The 15,686-nt window shown below is 38.8% G+C and overlaps 1 protein-coding gene and 1 pseudogene across 1 annotated transcript in view; one reads left to right on the top strand and one right to left on the bottom strand.

The window, feature by feature from the left end:
• The window catches only part of GRHL2 (grainyhead like transcription factor 2), a 178,251-nt gene that overhangs the window by 102,254 nt on the left and 60,311 nt on the right, over window positions 1-15,686 (bottom strand). The window contains exon 4 of the mRNA XM_519890.9: window positions 9,685-10,078. Coding sequence (XP_519890.3) covers window positions 9,685-10,078 — 394 coding nt within the window. The remainder of the gene's footprint in view (window positions 1-9,684; window positions 10,079-15,686) is intronic.
• On the top strand, window positions 6,017-6,578 carry LOC104007707 (probable ribosome biogenesis protein RLP24; annotated as a pseudogene).

Raw genomic sequence — 15,686 nt, 5'->3', positions numbered from 1 at the left:
TATAGGGGGATTTCATAGAGCTGGTGAGCTTCGCTCTGACCCTTGGAAGTCAAAGACAGCCTGGATTAACTGAAGGAACTGAGAGAAAGTAACCCAAGCAAGGGAGGGCCACCATGAGTCAAGACAAAAACGATGAGTACAAATGTGGTGCATACATGAGGCCAAGAACACAGGCCTTGCCTGGTTATTTAGCAGGGACTTGAAAACGTAGGTCCTGCTGCCCAATATGATAGCCCCTAGCTCCATGTGCTATTTAAATTTAAGTTGATTAGACTGAAATAAATTTAAACATCTGATTCCTCAGTCAACTAGCCACATTTCAAGTATACATTAACACATTGGCTAGTGACTAACATTGGATAGTATTAAAAAAAAAATCCATCATTGCAGAAAGCTCTACTGGACAGGCTGATTTAGGAAAATGTATTTACATTTAATATGGTCAGGAATTAGAAAATTTTGGAGTAGGAGGGTAATATGATGAAAAAAATATTGGAGACACAGATGCATTTCCAAAGTGTTTGCTTGAAGGAATATGCAGTAATCCATAAAAACCATGGTGAATCAGCATTAGTAAACATGGCAAGAATGAATTACCATCCATGCCATAGATTTCTGCAGCCTGAGGATAGGCTAACCTCCTAAAGCATATTGGACTTGTAAATTCTGTGGTTCTAATCCCCCAGATGGCATGAGAAGGTATGATACTACAAATCTTCAGACTCAGAAAGACTCAACTACATGCTGCTGAAATAGAGAATCCCACTTCAATGCATGAATGCATGAGAACAAGAACTGTGAAAAAATAAACGTTTTTCACAGTTCCATGTTATAGTAGTGGTGACTACTGTAGTTACCATGTTACAAACATAGATATTACTTTTCATTAAGCTTAAAATTTTTTCTTCAATTCTGTTACATTATCTTTATAATTTTAAAAGAATTAAATGGATAGTGTACCTAGAAAACGTCACCATCCTTTAGATGAGACCTGATTACATTGATGGGTTACATGGCTGTAAGTAAATTAGTATTAGGAATTAGAACCAAAATGCTCAGGTCATTCTGGCTACAGTTATCAAGTTTCCACAGTTGCTCGGAGACCTATTAATATAATTTGTAGGATGCTAAAAGGCAGTCAGACAGCCAACATCACTGTAGTTTACTGTGATTTGATAGAGTGCATCTGTAAATTTGAACTCAGAAAAATGATAGTAAAGAAGGTATGCTAACATATACTTGATAGATTACTCTTAAAGGACCTTAGACATTAGGCAACAGTAAACATATTTAAATCTCAAATATTGGAATTCTGTTCTTTCTCTTGGGTTGCAAAGACAAGATATCTGGTAAGAATATGTCTCAAAAAGACAATGATTCTTTAACTGTAGGGAAATCATAAATTGCTAAACCATTTCTTGTCTTTGATTAGCCACAATTTTTTAGGTCCCATCATTTATTCATTCACTCTTTCAATAAATATTTATTGAACATTTACTTTTTATCAGGCACTGTGCTCAGTGCTACAGACACAGTGGTGAACAAAAGGAGAATAGGTCCCTGCTCTCATGAAGCTTCTGGTAAAGTAGGAAAAAACGCTAATCAAATATTTTAAAAACTACAAACTGTGTGCAGGCACTCTGAAGAAGAGCAAAAGTTCGAGCTCATCAAATTCACTGCTATGAGAAAGGGAAAATTGGCATCACTGGCAGTCAACCTTAATGTTCCTAACAGAGTGCAATGTTTCCAGAGAAACATGGATAAGGTTGTATGGGGGAGGATCGTAAGTTAGACTTGGGATAAGTAAAAAAATCAATCGGGCAGTTAGATATAATAAATATAATTATATTAATAATAATAATATATATAATAATAAGTATTATTATATTTATATTATTATAGTTATAAGTATTATTATATTTGTATTATTATAGTTATAACATAAATATTATTACATTATAATAAATATTAGTTCAGAAGAGAGGACCAGGCTGGAGAGTGAAATTGGAAGGTCTTTTGGACACAGATGATAACTGAAGCTGTGGACATGAAGCCAAGAGCATTTGCAAGAGGGAGGAGTGATCAACAGTGTCAAATGGTGCTGCAAAGTTAAATAACAGCTTTAACAGAACTGGGACATTCATAGACATTCTATGCATGAGATGAGTAAATGCCATGTTAATATAAATAATGAGTGATCTAGTCTTATCAACTTTGACTACATATAGATTTAAATCCTCCTAAGGTATAAAATGTGTATCCCAGAGAATTTCTAAAATTTTACTTGATGCTAAAACACATTAACAAAGTGACAGAAATTTGGTGTTATCATAGCCACTGCATCATATGCTTAAGATAAACATAATAAAACTGTGTGCATTAATCCGAAGTGAGGCCATGTTCCAATGTAGTAGATGAATCAACGTTTTTGAGATTTTGTCCTTTAAATGTGTGGAGGATAATGGACTACCAGCTGTCAATTAATTAAGTTGGATAGGGTTTAGATCCAGGATCACTTCCAGTTTCAGACTAGATGAATATAAAATCAATGGACTAATGATCATACATCTATCCAGATAATGACAAAGAATCATTATTTGCTTTCATTTCAAGATGCTCTGCAAACTATGTTAATTCTACAAATAACATGCCTGGAGTTGAGTTATGAAATACACAGTAGAGCTGTCCGATGTTCACTTATAAATAATTCTCAATTCCTGAGCACATGGGAGGACTAATGGGAGAATTAAACTTCTCGGCCCTCTTGCAGTTATGTTGATCAGGTGACTAGTTCTAGCCAACAAAATGTGAGATGGTGCAGTTGCGCCACTTCCAGGTCAACTAGTCAATATGACTAAAGTCAGTAAAGTATGACTTTACAAGTCAGTATGCCATCTCCATGGCCTCCTTTCCTCTGCTGGGGAGACACTAGAAACCACACATAGAGATGATAATGTCACAAGATGCAGGGACCCTGGATTCCTGAGTCACTAATTGGAAGAGAACTGTACAGACATGCATCAGTGTTTTATTAGCAAGAAATAATATTTTATTATATTAAATCACTGAGATCTTGATGTTGCTTTGTTCCTAAACCAGAAACTATTGTTAACTGACTTATAGAAAATTGTAGTACAGAATAAACAAATTCTTCCTTCCATTTTGATTTATTATGATTATATATCTATATGATTTTTGATAAAAATCCTTCCATCTTTTAATTTTTAAATGTTTCTTAAAATATTTTTGGTCTTAAATACCACTCCATTGTATATTTATCAACTATACTCTTTGCTTATTAGTGGCATGATCTTTGGTTTGTTTCTTAACCTCTCTGAACCTCTGTCTCTTCATCTGTAAAATGGAAAAAATAATGCACCTTCCTTGCAGGATGACAGTAAGGATAAGACGTAAAATGAGTAAGCCATGGTGCCTGGCACAGAGTAGAACTCAATAAATGGCATCTAGCATTATTTCCCTTCACACATACAGACAGATTGTAAGCTTCTAGAAGGCAGAAACCAGTATGCCTTTTGCCCTAAGCTTCCACATCACCACAGTGCCTAATACCCAGTATAAATCAACACATATTTGCCAAATGTTATTACAAAGAGGATGTAGAATAAAATATAGATCAAATTAGCTAAAATTCATCCATTAAAGTGCTTTTTTTTTTTTTTTTTTTTTTTTTTTTTTGGAGACAGGGCCTTGCTCTGTCACCCAAGCTGGAGTGCAGTGGCATGATCATAGCTTGCTGCAGCCTGAACTTCCTGGACTGAAGCAATCCTCCCGCCTCAGCCTCCCAAGCAGCTCGGACTACAGGTGCATGCCACCACACCTAGCTAATTTTTTTATTTTGTATTTTTGTAGAGACAGGGTCTCACTATGTTGCCCGGGCTAGTCTTGAACTCATGGGCTCAAATGATCCACCCGCCTCTGCCTCCCAAAGTGCTGGGATTACAGGCACAAGCCACCACTCCCAGTCTAAAGCACTTTTTAATGCTACCACTGTCTTTTCAAAAATCCCAGCCTGAGTTAAAGCAAACTACTCCCTTCCCTGCTACCACTGTGCACACATGCACGTGCACATACACACAGAAGAATTGGTTTCAAATGGCAAAATAAATTTGATTATTCAACCCGGGTTCAGGATATTTTAATAGTTTGCCTAGAATAAATGAGTTTAGACAAATTTTCCTTAATGAAATTTTCTTGGTGAAATTACTCTGAAATCACTTAATCTTATAACCAGTTGACAATGAAATAGCTAAAGATCATAGTAGGTCATTCAATTTAATTTACACCAGGCTGAAATACAACATGCCATGTAAACACTGATTTCCAAGACAAGGACAGCAGCTCAGCCAAAATCAGTGGGAATAGTCTTTATATTTCGTTTCTGGTAAGTTTCTTTACTTTCTCATCTACTTCAAAATAAAGCCCAAAATACAATAGCTTCCTTTCACAAGCCTCTTTATCTACAATACAAACATAACTGATAACACATCCCCCAAATAGCATGATGATTCCGTTGACATTGGACCACATCCATACACTCTTCTGTGACTAATGGAATATTTCTACACTGTGTGAGAAAATACATCAGTGGCAATCTTTTGGTGAAAAAACATGTACCTCACATGGGATCATGGAGTGATAATTTCAGTTATTTTCTTCTACAGAAGCACCCCTCACTACTTAAGAGCAAATCAAATAATCAACAATACCAAAGACTCTACAAGATCCTTCACTCAGTTTAAAAACAAAAAACAAACAAAAAAAAAACAAAGAAAGTAAGTTTGCTAACTGTTTTAAGCAACATGATGCAGGAAGCTAAGAAAGATAATTTTAAGACCATTTTTTAAATTTCAAGAGCATTGAAAGTTTGGTTGTAAAGCTACCAGAACCCAAGAAATATGACAGCCTCTTAAGGACAAGGAATTTATCATATGTCACTTTCATCACTCCCTGATTCCACAGAATACAGCAGGCACTCAGAAATGACTGGTGCCAGGAGTGGCAGGGCTGCTAGTGCAACTTCTATGTCCTAGTATACAACAGTTGCTCTCTGCAACTTTGCAGAGAGCCAGTCCCTGCTCATCAACCTTTTGTACTCTTTGCTCACCTGAAAGATTAAAAAAAAAAAAATCTGAGATGGACCAAGGACAGTCAAATATTTTTAAAAAGATTTTGGTGAATCACTGTCTTAAGCAATGGAACTATTGAGAATTAGAAGGCCCCAGGCTTCTCTGAGTGTGTAGTCATATGGTTAAGGATTTAGGTCCTGAAGCCAGACAGCTTAGGTTGAGTCCTATCCCTCCTGCTTACTGCTAAATAACCATGAGCATACTTATGCTCTCTATCCCTCAGTTTCCTCATTTAGAATATAGAGATGACAATAATAGTACCTACCACATAGGGCTTTTGTGAGGCTTATATATCCTTAGAATGATGCCCAGCACATAGTGAGTACCCATCAAATATTCATTATTTTCAAATATTATTACTTAAAGATGAAATCTCAAGCTCAGGTAGCTGCATTTTCCCCAATGGAAATTAAATAGGCAGCAGGCTAAAGATATTATCATGCTGCCACTACACTCACTCCTCTTTAGGAAACTGGAAAACCACACATTCTCTCCTTCTGCCATTGTCTTTTATTGGCCTAGGTGGGCTGAAAAGTAGAGAACCAATGACCCCCATCTTGAATGCAGAGGCAGCCCTCCTAAACAGTGAAGAAGCTGATCTGAGCTAATAAAAATACACATTACATATTCTACATCAAAATTTGGAAAAGGTACCAACGATTTTATCACAAATTGCTGTTTTACCAAGATCCCAAGGCAATTCAATGAATACAAGATCATCTTTTTAACAAATGGTGCCGCAACGAAACCAGTATGGCTGAATATCAGTATGGAGAAAAGGGTCTCAATCCTTACCTCACACCATATATAAAAATTACATCACCTCTCAAGCTTGGTGTTTGGTTGGTGGGGACCCACACGGGTTCAACATGCATATTGAGAAGTGTTATATTTGTTCAGGGCCCATCTACCCTGGCCACAGCATGATGTTTGTCCGCAATAATTGCAAGGTGTTCAGATTTTGCAAATCTAAATGTCATAAAAACTTTAAAAAGAAGCACAATCCTCCAAAGTTAGGTGAACCAAAGCATTCCAGAAAGCAGCTGGTAAAGGGCTTACAGCGTATAATTCATTTGAATTTGAAAAATGTAGAAATGAACCTATCGAATACCAGTGAGAGCTATGGAATAAAACTATTGATTCAATGAAGAGAGTTGAAGAAATCAAACAGAAATGCCAAGCTAAATTTATAATGAACAGATCGAAGAAAAATAAAGAGCTACAAAAGTTCAGGATATCAAAGAAGTAAAGCAAAACATCCATCTTATCTGAGCCCCCCTTGCAGGCAAAGGGAAGTAGTTGGAAGAGAAAATGGTACAACAGTTACAAGAGGATGTGGACATGGAAGATGCTTCTTAAAAATCTCTGTAACCATTTCTTTTATGTACATTTGAAAATGCCCTTTGGAGACTTGGAACTGCTAAATTATTATTTTTTACATAAGGTCACTTAAATGAAAAGTGATTAAAATATATCTTTCCTACATTGCCATCTACAAAACATCAGATATTACAGATGTTAGATTGCATCTCAGTGTTAAATCTTTACTGATAGATGTACTTACATAAATCATGAAAATTCTACTTATAACTATAGAAGTGAATTGTGGATGTAAAATGGTTATGCCATTTGGATAATGGCACTAGACAGCATTTGTACAATAACTAATGGCAAAAATTCATGGCTAGTGATGTATAAAATAAAATATTCTTTGCAGTAAAATGTTCCCTTTATTAATGTTATAGAAGGGGGATACAACAAGGAACTAACAATTTGTATGACAGTGTCAAATATTATTTTGATTTTAGTATTTCCTGCTTGGTTTATTTGCATCTTAGAAGAGCATAATGACATTGTTTGATGAAGCCTAATTATGCTGGACTGTTTTGACCTGGTTTAACCCTTCTGATAGGTAGTTGTGGATGTTGGGGATGAGAACTGAACAATCTTTGCCTGGAATGACACTATAGTCTAGAATTTCCACTTTGAAGAATGCTTAGTTCTAACTTGTGATTCCTGGTAGAACAAACTTTATTTTTCTAGCCTAGCAATGATCTAGAAGCAGAGGAATCCCAGTGCCTTTTAAAAGTTATTATGTGGTTTTCTTTTAAAAAGCTCCTGTTTTTGGAAAGTAGAATTTATAGGTACAACATCTGTTCATTATTTGCACATAAAACCATTTAAAAAGTAAAAAAAAAAAAATTACTTCGAAATGAATCAGAAACCTACATGAAAGACATGAAACTAATAAACATCTAAAGAAAAACAAAAAACAAACAAAAAAAGTTTGTGACATTGGGTTAGGGAAAGATTTCTTAAATGATATAACAAATGCATAAACTATAAAAGACAACATTAATAAAGTAGACTTAATCAGATTAAATGCCGTCACTCATGGAAAGATATAGTTAAAAAAACAAAAAGGCTAATGGACTGCAAAATATGTGACTAATGAAGGGCCTATACTCACATTATATAAAGAACTCTTACAACTTAATAAAAGGAAGAAAACCCAATTTAAAAATTGGACAAATAATTTGAATAGACACTTCACAAAAGAAGTTATAGGAAGGGCCAAATAAGTACATGAAATGATGTTCAACCTCACTACACATAAAGAAATGCAAATTCAAAGCACAATGAGACACCATCACATATCCACTAAAAGAGCTGAAGTTTAAAAGTTACCAAATTTTGGCAAGGGTGTGGAAAACAGGGATCCTCATATGTCGCTGGTAGGAACAAAATGGTATAGCCACTTTGAAGCACCGTGTGGTAGTACTTTATGAAGTTAAACATACAGGAGCCACATGGCCTAGCAATTCCAGCTCTAGGTATTTACCCGAGAGAAATGAAAGCATATGTCCACGTTGAAATATAAACAGGAATGTCCACAGCAGCATTTTTCATAATAGCCAAAAGCTGGAAGCAACCACATGTCCATCAACTAGTGACTAGCTATAGTGGTATACACTCACTATGAAATACTACTCAGCAACTTTAAAAAACAACTATTAAAACAAGCAACAAGGCTGGGCATAGTGGCTCACACCACTATCCCAGCACTTCGGGAGGCCGAAGCAGGTGGATCACCTGAGGTCAGGAGTTCAAGACCAGCCTGACAACATGGTGAAACCCTGTCTCTACTAAAAACACACACACACACACACACACACACACAAAATTTAGCCAGGCATGGTGGTGCACACCTGTAATCCCAGCTACTCGGGAGGCTGAGGCAGGAGAATCGCTTGAACCGGGGAGGCAGAGGTTGCAGTGAGCCAAGATCTCGCCACTGCACTCCAGCCTGGGCCACACAGTGAGACTCCATCTCAAAAACAAACAAACAAACAAAAAAGCAAGAACATAAATAAGTCTCAAAAATATGCTAAGCAATAAAAGGCAACATAGGAGACTATATCCTCTATCACTTCATTTACATGAAATTTTAGATAAGGCAAAACTATAGTGACAGTAGGCAGATCCACGCTCGCCAAATGCAAGGTGAGCAGGGAAGGCTTCAAATGCAAAGAGCTTCAAGGAAATTTTCAGGGCAAGGGAACTTTCTATACCTAGATTCTGATGTTGGTTTCACAATTGTATACAATTACCAAAATTCTCAACTGTGCACTTAGAACTTCTGAATTTAAAATAAACAAGCAAAGTTAGTCCTATGAGCTCCTGAGAAGAATACATATTCTCTATTTGTAAAGTAGAAAGAATGCACACATACACACACTTGATTATTGATAACGCAAATTCTCCTTCTTGAGTATTCCATCAGACAAGGTTTTTTAAAGTTTTATTGGTTTGTTTTGCTTTGTTTTGAGATGGAGTTTCGTTCTTGTCACCCAGGCTGGAGTGCAGTGGCATGATCTCGGCTCACTGCAACCTCCGCCTCCCGGGTTGAAGCGATTCTCCCACCTCAGCCTCCCAAGTATCTGGAATTACAGGTGCCTGCCACCAGGCCTGGCTAATTTTTTTTTTTTTTTTTTTGTATTTTTAGTAGAGACAGGAGTTCACCATGTTGGCCAGGCTGGTCTTGAACTCCTGGCCTCGATCCACCCACTTCGGCCTCCCAAAGTGCTGGGATTACAGGCAGGAGCCACCGCATCCAGCCAAAGTTACATTGTTTTTTAAAAAAGAATGGACAAGCCCTACCTTTAGCTACCTACCATTTGGAAGGTTACAAACTAGAAAAGATCAAGGTGAAAACTTTACAAAGCAGAAGTTTCCACACAAACATCTCTTAATTCCTCATAAATATTTAATCTTAAGACTAAAATGAAAACGAAGAAATCCATCATCTAAGAACCAAGAAAAATAGAAATATTCCTCCATACACATACACATCGACAGGTTTATTAATACCTGTTTAGAAAGAATGCCAGACTACCAACAAACACATCTTTTAAAAAACTAATTGAAACTAAAACTTGCTGTTTAATTCATTTATCACACTTTGAAAGGAAATAGAAAAATATTAGCTAGGGGCTCTGGGTTTGGGTTCCGGCCGTCGATGGAGCCTGGGACTCACCTCTGTGGCTGCGTCCTTGAAGCTCTCGCTGTATGTGCTGTCCGGGGTGCTGCGCTGGTCGTCTTTGAGATAGGCGCTGTGGGTGGCCAGCGAGGGCACGTCATACTGAGTCTGTTCAAAGATAACCACTCGTTGCTCTTCCCCATCTCCCCGGGGATAGTGCACAGGTGGGGCCATGAAAACTGGTGTGAAATCTTCAGCTTTCACCACCGTGATTCCCGACACCGGGATGATGGCAGAGCTCTCGGGGAAGCTGATGCTGTACTGTTCCCGCTTGGAATTCTCCAGGTGATCTTGATTTAGGGAAAGGTTCACTGGAACAGTCTTTAGGACTTGGACTCGGTTTTCTCCTCCACTCAAATTACTCTGGGCTTCACTGGTGCCAAGGCAGTTTCTGTGTGTTGAAACCCCCCGCAACATGATAGAATTAGAAAAATCACCATTCGGCAACGCCTAATAAAATAACCAATGCAGGCAATAATTATTGGATGTTAATGCCATTAAGGGACAGGGGGCTGGCAAACTTCACAACGAAACGCAATGGGATCCTTGCGTCACTAGAAGTAGGACCACGAGTGAGCCATGCGCCCCCTGGTATCATGCAACCTGAAGTACTCAGTCTCACTGTAAAAAACAAAATCAAAACGAGGCCAGGCGCGGTGCCTCATGCCTGTAATCCCAGCACTTTGGGAGGCCAAGGCGGATGGATCACCTGAGGTCAGTTCAAGACCAGCCTGGCTAACATGGTGAAACCCCGTCTCTAAAAAAAAAATACAAAAAATTAGCCAGGAGTGGTGGCGCCTGCCTGTAATCCCAGCTACTCGGGAGGCTGAGGCAGGAGAATCACTTGAACCCGGGAGGCAGAGGTTGTGGTGAGTCGAGATGGCGCCATTGCACTCCAGACTGGACAACAAGAATGAAACTGTCTCAAAACAAAACAAAACAAAACAAAACCTAACCCTAAATCTAATCAAACCTTCATATCTAACTTTCAGCTCTTAGGAAATACAGGAACACAAAGAATGACTTAAACAACATCAAAAAGAAGCGATCAGACAAACCAGAATGCAGCACATCCTACTGACCTAAATTTGTCAACAAGTCAAAGGCATGAAAAAAGGAGGAAGGGTGGAAGAAGTTCTAGATTAAAAGAGACTTAAAAGTCATAAAAATCAAGTATGAGAAGCAGCTCTTGTTTGGATCTTGACCTGAACAAACCAAAAAGGCACTTATCAGGCAACGGGAATTTTGAGACAACTGATTATGGACTGGGATTTGGCGATATTAAGGAAGTATTGTTGTCAGGTGCGGTGACTCACGCCTGTAATCCCAGAACTTTGGGAGCCCAAGGCAGGCGAATCACCTGTGGTCAGGAGTTCCAGACCAGCCTGGCCAAAATGGTGAAACCCCATCTCTACTAAAAATACAAAATTAGCCAGGCACAGTGGCATGCGCCTGTAGTCCCAGCTACTCGGGAGGCTGAGGTGGGAGAATCACTTGAACCCAGGAGGCAGAGGTTGCAGTGAGTCGAGATCACACCACTGCACTCCAACCTGGGGGACAGAGCGAGACTCTGTCTCAAAAAAAAAAAAAAAAGTATTGTTAATTCAGTTAGGGGTGATAATGATTTTGAGCTTATGTAATAAAATGTCCTTTTTTATTTTTTAGACACACAAATCAGAAGTAGTTAGAGGTTAACTAATATGATGACATGACAGGGATTTAAATACTATTGCAATTTGAAAAAAAAAAGAAAAGGAAAGAGAGAAAAGGTCAGTATCAAGCAGATATTAAGCAGTGGCAAAAATTTATCATTGCTGAACTGGAGAATGGGATGGGTATTTGGGGGGTTTATTACACTATTCTCTGTACTTCTGTATGTGTTTGAAAATTTTTACCAAAAAGTTAGTTTTAAAACACAAAAAGAAAAAAGCAGGAGGAGGACAAACATGGTAATTTGAAGGACTAGGACAAACATGGTAATTTGAAGGACTAGGGAGTGGGGAGGATATTTTTTACCATTCTGTGGGCATCTTAAAGGAGAAATAAAATAATGAGAATTTATCATTCAAGTATTTTCACCAAATTGAGAGAGAACATGAGCTCACTGACGTCCTTAGCACTGAATTCCTTTGGGGGCTTAAGGAAGTGGTGTAGCTTGGCTTATGTAAAACAAGATCTCCCAGATCTCAGACCTCCTGGGTGGTACAGAGAGAAAGGAGAGGATGTAGAATATTAATTCTTGCCAGACTAGAATAAAATACTTTCATCTATACTAAAGAAGTCTGGGAGAGAGCAGAAACAAATAAGAACTCATTAATGGAAAATTATTGTTGACAGCAAAATGATTTTATTAGCCAAGTCCCTCTGGTCAGTGCAATTTTGGGGCCACCTCTCACTAATTTATGGATTCTTCTGAGTAATGTGGAGAGAAAATACATCTTTTGCCCCCTCTCTGATGCCTGGGTTGTTTGTTTGTTTCTGTTTTTTATCTAGCATGTGCTTTCTGGGGCTTTGTGGCATCTCTCATTGTGAGGGCTATTCTCTTAAAATTTGCTCTTCTGAGGCCGGGCTTGGTGGCTCACACCTGTAATCCCAGCACTTTGGGAGGCCGAGGTGGATGGATCACCTGAGGTCGGGAGTTCGAGACTAGCCTGACCAACATGGAGAAACGCCATCTCTACTAAAAATACAAAATTAGCCAGGCGTGGTGGCACATGCATGTAATCCCAGCTACTCAGGAGGCTGAGGCAGGAGAATCACTTGAACCTGCCGGGATCGGAGGTTGCAGTGAGCTGAGATCATGCCATTGTATTCTAGCCCGGGCAACAAGGGCAAAACTCCATCTCAAAAAAAAAAATGTTCTTCCAAGAACTGGGCTCTTCTGGCTCCTGTGTGTAAAGAAGGAAGCCCATTAGCCTTTGAGCTTGCCTAAGTACCAAGCAGGACTTGATATTTTCAGCTTTGATTTTTCAGATGAAACTTCAAAGTGAAACTTGCAAAAAGAATTTCTCCACATGAACACAGCAAATAGAAAAATATTTAAGATATCTAAAACTTTATGTGTAGAAGAAATAAGTCTAGAAAATAATTTCCTAAGGAGTAAAATCACAAGTCTACACACTTTCTAGCCTTAAGTAATGACCTGATTTCATGATCAAATCAATAGAGTGAACCTGTATATAAGAAAGAGTGAAAATTTAGAATTTATGTTTCATCTGAATCCAGCTAGTTGGAGGATGCCAAAACCCAGACCACCCATTTACATTACCATGTCCTAAACCTCATTGTTTAAACATTGCATGGAATGTTAATAGATATTCCTCACATACACACAAAAAAAGAGTCCATCATGAAATCAGTAATAAAAAACAAACAAAATTGCCATAACGAGACCACCGTGACTGGGTTGCAAACATCATGAACCCAGTAAAGGTTCCAGCATTCCTTCACCTGTTTAGTCAAAACCCAGGATTTCCCGAACTCATGTCAGCCCAGATCCTTGAGTGAAGAAATAACCATTAATACTTGGGGATAAGCCCCTACAGGTTAGGAGTACATAAACTGGTCTACATTTATTGGCTACAAAGTTGTTACCCAGTTTCCACCCCAGGCTTTGCACACACACAGCCTCATTGGCTTTGCCAAAATATTTAAAGTTAACCAACTTCTCTATAGTTAGAGTCCATTTGGGGCCAAGTTTCTTAATTCTTTAATTCATGCAAAACATAGGAATTCTAAAGAAAGAATACAAGTCAAAATATTTTTTGGCTTTGGTGTCCTAATAAACAAACAAATAAGCAAGATATGGAATTGTATAAATCTAGTTGAATATTGTTATCATACCACCAGAAAATAACAGATTCAGCACCAACCTAAAATGTGTAACTATGCCTCTGTTAAACAGTTTTAGCTTTTGAAGCTAATACCAGAGAACTTCACAAATACATCTAAAAAATGAATAATTAAAACTAAGAATTATTGTGAGACAGAAATTACCTGCAATAGAATTTAAAATTGAACCAAATATTATAATACGAGAAAAATGCAATGATAATAATGGTGTGTTAAACATACTTTTTAGAAAATTCGGATCATGTCATTGAGATTCTGTTATTTTTCCAGGTAGCAACTTCTGTATACAAACAGTTGTAATGATACTATATTAACATATAGCAACTTAATTCATGAATATGCTGCAGATCACAATGACATCCTTCCAAATTATATTCAATGAAAACTCTAAGTCATAATTAATCTATATAAGGTAGTTTAGTCTATACTTCACTGCAGTTTTTTTTTAAAGTGCTCTGTGAAAATCACAAAAGTAACCATTAAAATACAATGAGCAGCTGTTGCTTTGTAATGTTGTCCTAAGAGATACTCACTTGTCTGTGATGTGAAAGGTAGACAGAGCACATGGCTTAAACTTGTTTTTCCCTGATCCTGCTATAATTCTGGCACAGGACTAAGCAGATAGCACAAGTTTAACTCAATAAAACTGGCTGGGTCAAGGAAAAGTTTTAGGGCCTGAAGAGTGTCAGCCTCTTCTTCCAGTGAGGTCCCAGGACCCCAGGGCAGTGTGGAGCTTCAGGAGATCCCTAATGGAACAGTGACTCAGATGCAGGCAGCCTTCATGTTCTGCTGGGGTTGCGCCCTGGAGATGCTGCACAGCATATGGCTGCTGGTTGGTGGAGAGGCCCCTGCTGCTAATCACAGAAGACTGTAATGTCACAAGCAGTTCCTATCAAGGCCAGGTCAGATTCTGACACATGTGCTAGTAGGGGATTTTACTTCCATATGGAAGAACCTCCAATAGAAAAACACTATGGCTTCTCTCCATCCCACTGCAGGGGAAGAGATTTATTGATGGGTGAGTTTGAAAGAAGTGGGTGAGTTTGGGCCAGGTGCGATGGCCCACACCTGTAATCCCAGCACTTTGGGAGGCTGAGGCGGGCAGATCACAAGGTCGGGAGATAGAGCCCATCCTGGCCAATATAGTGAAACTCTGTCTCTACCAAAATACAAAAAATTAGCCGGGCATGGTGGTGCGCACTTGCAGTCCCAGCTACTCAGGATGCTGAGGCAGGAAAATAGCTTGAACCTGGGAGGCGGAGATTACAGTGAGCCAAGATGGTGCCACTACACTCCAGCCTGGTGACAGAGCGAGACTCCGTCTCAAAAAAAAAAAAAAAAAAAAAAGAAGTGGATGAGTTTGAAAGAAGTAGCTGAGCAGGGTGATTCGGTCCCTTCTGGTCCTGTCTCCTTTTCTGGATCATACTGGCTAAAGAGAGGGGACTCACCCTCCAGTCACCCCTGCTGTGCCATAAACGGTACAAAGTCATGCCTGGGACTGAATGGGTACACTTACCTAATTCAGGACTGAAATGTTACAAGCTACAGATTCCAAGTCACATTCTCCAATTGGCTTCATCAGAAATAAAGCTGCTTTTGATTTTTTTGCCCCTTTTGAATCTTAATTTATCTGACTGTGCCTTGCTTTTCAGCTGGTTCTTGATTGAGGAGGGCAGACAAGGGGTGTTCCATAGTGATCTCCTGCAGCTGTCCTTCCCCTTCACCCTGACAGCGATAGCCCTTACAGTCGCCTCCACCTATGCCTCCCTTGGCTGAGAAAGAGCCCAACCTCCTTTCTTTCCCCTTCCCTGATCATCAAAAGCAATCCTTCAAGTGTCTCACTTCCTGAGGGGCCTAATTGCAGTTATAATGCCATAGGATTGATCAGAAAAGTTAATCCCAGCAATGGGCTATCTTACCAGCATCTCACCTCTGACTCAGGATTTTAAGCCTCCTTGGAATCTGAAGAGGGGTATCTGAAGAGGGTGGAGAGACCCTTTGGATGCACAACCAAACATGCAATTTGCTCTCCTCATTGAGAGATCTAGCATTGGTCCAGACTCAAAAGACAGATAGATGATGCTAAGCTTCTTGACCCCATCTCCTCTCAAGAACAAAACATACAGTTTAATAACATTGTTTTTTAG

Source organism: Pan troglodytes, chromosome 7 (assembly GCF_028858775.2).
Source record: "Pan troglodytes isolate AG18354 chromosome 7, NHGRI_mPanTro3-v2.0_pri, whole genome shotgun sequence".
Taxonomy (NCBI): Eukaryota; Metazoa; Chordata; class Mammalia; order Primates; family Hominidae; genus Pan; species Pan troglodytes.
The sequence above is the reverse complement of the archived record's forward strand: the minus strand, read 5'-3'. Positions and strand labels throughout refer to the sequence as shown.